The 9,882-nt window shown below is 48.1% G+C and overlaps 1 protein-coding gene across 1 annotated transcript; it reads left to right on the top strand.

Moving 5' to 3' along the window:
- The first annotated feature begins 6,109 nt into the window (after nucleotides 1-6,109).
- On the top strand, nucleotides 6,110-8,801 carry Eif4e1b (eukaryotic translation initiation factor 4E family member 1B). Its single transcript, XM_004632458.1, has 7 exons — nucleotides 6,110-6,127; nucleotides 6,240-6,436; nucleotides 6,764-6,859; nucleotides 7,154-7,217; nucleotides 7,954-8,067; nucleotides 8,209-8,348; nucleotides 8,687-8,801. Exons 1-7 carry the CDS (start codon nucleotides 6,110-6,112, stop codon nucleotides 8,799-8,801), a joined length of 744 nt encoding a protein of 247 aa, XP_004632515.1.
- The last annotated feature ends 1,081 nt before the right edge of the window (nucleotides 8,802-9,882 follow it).

Raw genomic sequence — 9,882 nt, 5'->3', positions numbered from 1 at the left:
ATTCATTCATTCATTCATTCATTCATTCATTTGGTACGGGGTCTCACTATCTGGCTCAGACTCATAGTGATCTTTGTCTCAACTTCCCCAGCACTAGGATTACAGGCATGCACTACCACACTCAGTTTTGGGGGCTGGCGCTGTGTACCTGGGGTTCCAGGTGTGGATGGCATGCGGGATTGAACACTTGCCAGGCAGGTGCTTACACCGCTGAGCTATCTCCCCAGCCCCAAGAATCTGTCTTTTTGTTGGACATCGGGGATTTTGACTATGATGTGCCATGGGGAACTTTTTTTCGTTGTAGTCATATATCTCCTACCTATCTGTTGCATTCTTTTCTATACTTTGAAAGTTTTCTGCTACGATTTCTATAAACAGATTTTTAAAAAATTAATGGATGCTGTCTTTTAATTTCTCTCTGACTCCAGTTAGGTTTAAGCTAGTCTTCTTAGCATCATATATTTTGATAATTTCACCCTTTGTCAGTATCTTTTGTAGGCTGTATGGTACTGGGATATTTGAGTTGTCCTTGGAGAGGAAGGGTACAGTGGAGTACTACATCCTTGGGGAAAGACAAAGAGAAATGTCAATAGGTAAAAAGGAAATAAGAAATTGGACTCCACTAGGATTATTTTGTATCTGAGGTGAAGTGCTGGCATTGAAGAGGGTTGAGAGTGTATATGTAGGTAAGAAGATGTATACAGACAGTAAAGATGTACTTAGAGATTGAAGGAGGATGTGAGATTGTTGGTACCTGTTAAAAAAATTTTTTTTTGGTACTTGTTAAAATGTTTGTGGGTAATTTTGTTTTGTTCACCTAAGCCCACTTTTGTTAAGGATTACCATAACATACCTTTAAATGGTACTGTTTAATTTATAGTACTAGTTAATTTGTATTGTCTACTACAGATTTCTCTTGTTATATTTATGCCTCTGAATAGATGGAGGAGAGGAAGGGAAAAGCAAGGAGGCATGATAAGGAGTAGACTAAAACTAAGACTAAGATGGGAAGAGAGAATCAGTAGATGGAAAGACACTCTAGAAGAGACAGCATGACAAGAGAAACCCTTGAAACTGAAAGTATTATAATCATCTAATGCCAATAAAGAAGGGTCAAAAGAAAGTAAGAAAAATGAAAACAGGGAATAGAAAGCAAAGGAAAATTAAAAAACCAAACTAGATGGGTCCATCCAACAAAGCAGCAAGGTTATGGTGACTATAATTACTAACATAACATTAGAAATAAAAAACCTTCATGCAGTTGTTCCGGCGTTAACATAGAGCTTCCACACAACTCTATCACTGTCTGGTTTTGATTATCCATGTAGTTCTTCCTGTGGGCCAACAATGACCTGTCTGAAGCCTTGAGGACTTCCTCCTAACTCACTTTCTGATTTCAAATTCTGGCAGTGCAAACCCACCCCCCGCCGCTGCCACATCTCTGTGGACAAGATGATGATGACGATAATGAGGAGGAGGAAGAGGAGGAGGGTTGTGTTGGGGAACTTCCTCATCCTAATGTTCTGCTGCTGCCCACTGGCCAGCCATGTGGCAATTACATTTTTACTCATTGTGGCCACACTGAGGGCTCTCTCCTCAGGTCCTTTTCCAAAATGTGTACACTGGGCCTGGGGTAGAGGGTGGAGGACAATAATCCAGGAAAGTGCCAATTTTCCCCTCTCCCACCCTCTAAACACTAGATCCTGTGGGATTTTCTTTTCATTTATCCTCCTGTATCCAACTTTATCTTCCATCTTGCCTCAGGGTAGCTTCTTTTCTTCAGCACCAAATTGGAGGCCCTCACCCTAGTGGGCCATCATGGATGCTCCTGCTACCTTTCTGAGGCACCATTCTTTTTTTTTTTTTTTTTTTTTTGTGGAACTGGGGATTGAACTCAGAACCTCACGCTTGCCAGGGAAGCGCTTATTCCACTGAGCCATCTCCCTGGCCCAGCCATTCTTGGTACATAGATTCCATCTTCAAGGTCACCCCATGCTTCATTACCACTGCTGAAGCTCCAGCCATCATCATGATGTTTATGGAGAAGGCAGGAAGAAGGGAAGTAGGATAAGAAAGTGCTTCCCAGGTGTCTGTCTTTTGCCTAAGGGGAATTTTCTCAGAAACCAACACACATTTTTCTTTCATGTTACATGGTGTTCCAGAGGGGAGATGCTGGGATGCTGCTTTCTAGTACAACAGTTTCCAGACGCTGTTCCTTCCCCATCCTTCTTTAAGGCACAGGATAGCACTTCTTGAGGAACTCTGCTTGAGTTCTGTGAAATCATGATATGCTGAAACTCTGGCTGTTTGATTAAATACTTATCAACCTTCCTACTCTCCGAGACCTCAGGGTGGGCAAGAAGAGTAGGCAGGCAGACAGATAGGCTCCCTGCAGGGCAGGCAGGGCACACACCCCACTCCAACAGAGGTGTGGTGAAGAATCTTAGAGAGAGGAAGTACTGGAGGAGGCCCAAGCTCTGAGAGAGACAAGAATCTCAATTTGCTGGAGGAAGAGGGAGGGAAATGGTCAATATTTACTGAACACTTACTGTATGCCAAGTCCTCCATCTCGTGTATCATTGACCACTGAAAACAATCCTTCCCAGTAGGCACTGCCATCCTCATATTGAAGATGAAGGAATGAAATGAGGGTGGGAGTCACAGGCATTTGTTCTCTTCAATTGCAATGGAGAATAGATGAGTTGCCCCTCCTGGTATGGCCCAAAGTGCAGGTATGCGAGCATAACAGCTTAACAAAAGCCCTTCCCAGTCCTCACTGGGGCCCAGAAAGTTTACATTTGTAATCCCATGAAAAAGTTCTTGGAATTCTAATGAGTTAGCTTCAATCTACCATTCTGAGAGCAGCCCATGGAGAAAATAAAGATACTAAGGCATATTTGTAGTTATGGGGAACCAAGAGGTCCAAAGTCCAGCCATGATGATGGCTATCCAGAACAAAGACCTCAACGTAGGGCCCAACCAGGTTTTATTAATTTATAAGGAAAGGAGTGGCTTGAGGAAGAGTGACTGTGAGAGTGGTGGGAAGTAGGTGAGTGTTGTAAGCTGGGCTAGGTAGGAGGTCTGAAGTCACCTCTGCAATATGCAGAGAGAAGGATATGCAGAAAGAGTAATCCCCATAACACAATTGATATAGTGTCAAATGTTTTGAGATTGGTGCTTCAGCTCTGACATGTAATCTTTCAAGCCCTGGGAAGTCATAGGCTCTATGTCAAGGCTGATGCCAGTGGACAGCGTGGAGCACTGGCTCTTCATCCCACCCCATCTGGTTTACAGAAGAGAACAACAGAGTAGGGGTGGGTCCGGGGAAACTTGCCTGTTATCTTCAAAGACCACCATCAGCACCTCAGTTGGACCCATACGCATTGCTTAAAGCCAATTGAAGGGATAAGGAAAAGCCCTAGCCAGTTCTGCATCAATACATGCAAATAGGGTCAGATTATGCCAAAATAGAGACAAGTGCTCCTCCTTTAAGGAGAGTTGCCTGGGTGTCCTCCATATGATCATCATTGTCCCGCTGCAAGGGGTACTGATGTACTTGTTACGCAGCAATAGACACTGGAACACTATGCCTTGCCTTTCCAGGACCTACCTAGTACCATCGAGTTTCCTTTTCAGTACTTCTTAAGTCTACCATCTCCTCTTCACCTTCTCTGCTACCCTCTCTGTCACCTGGACAGCTGCATTAGCATCCTCATCCATATTCCCTGCTCACTCTGTAGCCACAGTTTCCTACAAATCCATCCTGACATCTCACTGGAATGTACAAGTCACCTCCCCAGGCCAGCTGCAGGACGAAGTATGTGGTGGTTCTCCACTGCTCCTAGGGGCAGGACTTATCCATCCCTTGCCCTCTGGGCTCGAGTCACACTGGCCTTTCTTCTCTTTCTCCCATACCCTGTGCTCTCTCTGCTTCACACACAGTATTGTCCTCACCCCGTAGTGACCTCTCCCTCACGTGAATGAATGCCTCTGAGCCAGTTGTTTTCCAAATGGAGTCCTTCACCAGCATCACTAGGAAACTGGATAGAAGAGAATATTGTCAGACCTGACCCCAACCCAAGCAATCAGAATCCCTTGGGGCAGCTGGAGATCAGCAGTCGACATTTAACAAGCCCATCAAGAAATTTCGATCCATGTTTGAGCCCTGCTACTCCGAAGCCCCATTACAGATCATGGACTGTTACTTTTTTCTCTCTCCAACTTCCTTTCTTTCACAGGCTTGTTAAAAAAAAAAAAAAGGATTTTTTTTTCCAGTACCAGGGATCAAACTCAGGACCTTGCACTTGCCAGGCAGGTGCTTAAGCCATTGAGCTATCTCTCTGGCTCTAGAAGTTTGTTCTTGTGAGCACTCAGGCCTTTTCAAGATCATCTGCTGCATGTCAGTCCTTCCTGAAGACCTGAGCTCAGAGGTGGCGTGTGTGTGTGTGTGTGTGTGTGTGTGTGTGACTGAAATAAACCAAGAGACTTACACATAGCAGGTAAGTGTTTTACTACTGAGCTTCCACTCAGCCCTCATTATTGCTCTGTATTGCACCCTGGCATCTAACCTGTGCCAGGGTGTGGTAAAGGGTATGGGTTGAGCAGATTGTTGACTGTCAGCCTCCAGTTGGTCATGGACTCCTCACCGTGTGGAAAGTAGAAGGGACTGGACTTTTGTTCCTCTGGGACCCTGAAAGTGATAGAAAGGAGGATAGGAAATGTTTGGGAACTTCAGGAGTTTATATCCTCTGCATGAAAAGCATTCTTCACAAGGCTAGGAAAAGGCTTTCCCCCCTTTCCTCCCATTTTCCTTCCTAGTCCCTCCTTCACCTGTAGTCCTCAGCTGATGTCCACTGAGCAAGGAGCCCACCTGTATGGGCTGCATGTGATTTACATTATTCCTACAACACACTTCTGAGGCATACATTAGCATTTCCATTTTACAGGTAGATGAACTGAGACTCCATAAGGTTCAGACTCTTGGCCAAGGCCAGAGTAAGGCAAGACTTGAACCCAGGCTGTGTGACTATGGCACGGTGCCTTGTCATGAATGCCTGAGTTCAGAGCACTCAGATGGGGCAGGAGGGGCAGTGGTACTATGTGGAAACAATGAGTCTTTCTACAGGGCAGCTCCAGCTATGGTGGACGGTGGAACTGGGAGGCACAGGACCTGGTGGTGCCCGACCTTCCCAAAGTCTCAAGAGAAAGTCAGTAAATTGGAACATAAAAGTCTTCCTGTTGCTGAATGTTAGCAAACAATTAGTTTTAGGAAGCTCAGCTGGGTGTGGGGGTAGAGGCTTTAATCCCAGCACCAGGCTGAGAGGCTACAGCAGGATCATCTTAAATTTGAGGCCAGCTTGTGCAACTAAGACCTTGCCTCAAAATAAAAAATGCAAAATGGGCATCTGGTCACCAAGCTTGACAAAACAAAAACGAAACAAAACTCAGAAGCTTCCAGAGGTAAAGTCCTACACTTGGATAAGGTCTAGTGGCTGAACAATACCAGACAACCCCCATGACCTAGCTGTGTCATGGTGCTACTTCTGCTATCTGCTGGGCAGTCTACTTTAAATTCAGAGGTCAATACCTCAGCGGATTAAAGCGCCTGCTTAGGCAGGCTCAGGGACTGGGGTTTGATCCATGCTGGCCCTGCCTGGCGGGGGGAAGGTTAAGATAGCAATTGTAATATCAAGCGCTTGGGAGGCTGAAAACAGGAGAATCACTATAAGTCCAATCTGTGTAGTAAGACCCTGTACTACATACATACATATATACATACATACATACATACATTCATTCATTCATTCATTCAGAGGTCTCCACCCTCAGCAGGATGCAGACCCCAAGTACCTTCATTGCTCTCGCCCCACTGTGAGAGGCTGGATCTGTCTGGTCACAGCTGTGTCCAGAGCCCTGCGCTGCATGAAAAAGGTACTCACTAGGTAAATGCTTTCAGATGGAGAATTCTGATGAGCAGCCTCACTTCCCGCCATCTGGTTCCTCCTCTTTGCCCCACCCTCAGCAGGTGGGTAGAGTACTGGCTTATTAAAAGCCAACAGCTGGAGACCCCATGGGGCTGGTGAGTTCCTTGTGGAGCTGGAGGCTTAGCATGGCCACCTCCTACCCTGTAAGTCCAGCTGCATGCCCCTTCTGGGGTAAGGGACCAGCTGGGTGGAGGATGTAGGTGAGGGGGTGGCCAGGGCCAGAGCTTACAGAACACTCTGATTTCCTTTGGCCAGGATATTGAATCTGAGGGTGGACTCAGGGCAAAGAAGGAGGAGGAGGAAAAAGAGCAAGAGAAGGCAGAAGCGGGGAAGTATACAAGAGAGAGGGCTCCAAAGTCTCCTAGGACCAGGACTCCATTGTCTCGGAGGGGCAAGGCCAGGAGTGAAGGCCCAATGGAGGTCAAGTTAGAGCTGCACGTTCTGCAAAACAGGTCAGGCCAGCCTTAGGGCTTTCTGGCTGTGTGCCTTGGACAACCCTTTGCATGTGAAAGGCCAGAGCTGACCAAAGCCTCAAACTATTGGGCCCTTTTGGCTCTAACCTCTGTGATTCTGGGTTTAACAACTCCTCCTCCATACTTTAGGCTAGTGGACTTTATTTGCTCTGTGTGTGTGTGTGTGTGTGTGTGTGTGTGTGTGTGTGTCCGTGTTCCAAATCTCATCTCTTAGCTTGTCCTTGAAAGGAAAGGGATCTCCCTGTTAGCCCCAGCGCTACTGGGGTAGACATGGGGGCGGTTTCTCTGATTTGTCTTTCCTACCAGGTGGTCTCTGTGGTTCTTCAAGAATGACCACAGCCGGGCCTGGCATGACAACTTGCATTTGGTCACCAAGTTTGACACTGTGGAGGACTTTTGGGCGTGAGTGTCTGCTGCTCAGGGGGCCAGAGCTAGAGTCTGGCAGTGAGGCATTGCTTGCTACCCAGCTGTGCCATCCTCCTCAGGGTCTTCTGCATTTGGTGATGATGGGGGCTCCTGCTCAGGGCCATTCGGATTGGGGCACAGCCACCCTCAGTCTTGCTAGGGCTTAGGGAGGTAGCATGGGGGGCATAGTGAGTCTAGTAAGCAGATGGAGGGTGGAGACCAGTTGGGCCAGGCTCCTAAAAGCCTTGGCTTTCACCATTGGTGGGATTGGATGGGGGTCTCTCTCTTCAGGATGTACAGTCACATCAAGCTGGCTAGTAAGCTCTCTCCTGGCTGTGACTATGCCCTGTTCAAGGTAAGCTCTACCCTCACGTCCCTCTTCCCCAAAAGACAGGGCCCTGATTGGTCCCAGTTTGCTTGCCTCTTCCCCCACAGGGATTTGGGTATGTGAAAGCACAGACAGTTCAGATTAGGGCAGAGGCATGATTTCAGATTGGAGGAGCTGCAACATAGAAGCCCCCTCCCCCCCCAAAAAAAAAATATATATATAGAAGCCCAGATAGGACAAAACGCATCAGACCTAAGCTACACTTGAAGGATGTTTAAGTTTTAGAAGTGTGCGTGGGAGAGGAGTGTCAGGGGAAGACCCCAGGTCTCTGGCCTTAACTAGGGACAGGCATCAATATTGCCTGACATGAGTGTTTAAAGATTCCCCCAGGTGACTTATGCCCAGAAAGGTTTAGGGGACCAAGCAACCAAGCCTGGGAAAGCCACCCTTGCCCATGGTAAAGTGCACTAAGCCACTTGTTTGAACTCTTTAAGGAATTTAATTCATTAAAGTGGACATAGGTACCCATAGAGAAGGCTATAAAGGTGACCAATAGTGAGGCTCAGGGGCCTGTGAGCGCTCAGAAGGGGGTCCCCTGGTGGTTGGTAGTGGTATCTGTGTATGCAGAGTGGACTGCAGCAAAACAAGCTGGCCAGTGTACTAGGGCCTGGGCAAAGACAGGTATGCAGATCAAGCTGCATGTGAGGGAACTGGGTCCCCAACAACCCATCGACGGCTGTTGATCTGTCATCCTGCCTTGCAGGATGGCATCGAACCCATGTGGGAAGACAGCAGGAATAAGCGGGGGGGCCGCTGGCTGCTCAGTCTTGCCAAGCAGCAGCACCACAGTGAGTTGGACCGTCTGTGGCTGGAGACAGTGAGTGGCAGAACTGGTGGTGGTGGTGGTAGGGGGGTGTCACCAGGGGAGACAACCTGGTGTGGGTCTCCAGGTTGCAGTGGTTTCAGGGATGAACCCCATGCCCCAGCTGGAGGTCTCACAGTCTCTGCTTGGGCCCAGCTGCTGTGTCTGATTGGAGAGAGCTTTGAGGAGCACAGTAAGGAGGTGTGTGGAGCTGTCATCAACATCCGTACCAAGAGGGACAAGATCGCTGTGTGGACAAGGGAGGCAGAGGACCAGGCCAGTGTGTTACACATTGGGTGAGGGCTGGGTCCCTTCTAGGGAGGAGTAGGGTTATGGTAGCTTGGCCTGCAGGGGAGATCTCTGAAACTCTCCCTTCCCTTTCCCTCTTGTTCCTTACCCATCTGTATATCTAGATTCTAAACCATTTCCAGCAGTACAAGTCTTCGCTTGCAGTAGAGTCCTACTCTGGGTTTCTGTATTGATAACACACACACACACACACACACACACACACACACACACCAGGAATAGTTGCAACCAGGATAGCAATTCAGGGGGCAAAGGATCTGAGCCTAGGTGACCTCCAGGCCACACTGCTGACTGTGTTTCCTTTCCTCTGTACCCCATCTTGCAGCCAAATATACAAAGAGTACCTTGGCCTCTCCACGAAGACTGTCATTGGGTACCAGGCTCACATTGACACAGCCACCAAGAGCAACTCTTTAGCCAAGAATAAGTTCGTGGTGTGAGGGGCCCTTGGCATCACTCCTAATGAGCAGGCCAGCCATCTGAGTTTCTTATCACTGTGGGGTGTTGCGGAAAGGCAGGGCTGCACAGCTGCCCCTGGGTGGGACAGAGGGCAGACTGCCCAGTTTCACCTGTCCTGAAATATATATGAACACTTTTGTTTTGTTTGGGGTTTGTATGTTCCTAAACATTTGGGCTGAAGGGATACTGCTTCATCAACCTGCTAAATAGCTTGGACCATAGGGACTTGCCACTTTGATGGGCATCATATAAATAGTATGAATAGTCCTAATGTGAGTTGGTCGCATGCCTAGAGGCAGGGTGGTGGCTGCTGCAGCAATCTGAAGTCCTAGCCTTGCCAGGGGCCACAGGGTGAGGGCCACGTGGAAGAAGCTCTTAGGTTTGCTCCTCTGACATGGAGGTTGGATGGACACTGAGGGAAGAGAAAGCCTTGAACAGCCTCTTGTCCTCTTCTGTGGACAGGGCCAGCTGGCTGGGACCAGTGTTACCTGTGCCTTTGCTACATAAAGGCTGGGCTGAAGGAGAGGCGGGTTGACCAGTCCCCACCCCCAGGACAGGAGCTAGGTGGTAGCTGACACTTCACCCTGGTTTTGTTTTGAGGTGGATTCACTTGGAATGATGAACCGAAAGCCCCTTTCTGTACCTCTTCTAAATAAATATTTTTGAGCAAGCTTGGAATTGTCTTTTTGGGAGGACTTAAAGCACTTTAAACTTAAAATTTTGGATAAGACTCAGTTTTTCCTAAACTTTGATCTGCCTGCCCTGTCATGAAGTGGCTCACGTGAGACTTCCAGGCACCCAGCCAGGGCAGGACCCAAGCTGGTGAGTGGGGGGGCGGAGGGGGTAGGGGTTGGGTGAAAGACCGGCTCTGGCAAAACTGCAGAGACAGCAACAGGTGTGAACCCACATCGTCGTTTGTCCCGAGTTAGAGCTCGTTATCTGTAGAGCAGAATTTCTGCGAGTGAAACGTGATCTGATTTGACTCCTTTATAATTACACGTGCTGACGCGTTAACTCAATCCGATCCCCATCCACTCACCCAACCGCCTACAGCTTCTCGGG

The sequence above is a fragment of the Octodon degus genome, unplaced genomic scaffold, assembly GCF_000260255.1.
Source record: "Octodon degus isolate 3935 unplaced genomic scaffold, OctDeg1.0 scaffold00048, whole genome shotgun sequence".
Lineage (NCBI taxonomy): Eukaryota > Metazoa > Chordata > Mammalia > Rodentia > Octodontidae > Octodon > Octodon degus.
This window is presented reverse-complemented; position numbering and strand designations above follow the sequence as displayed.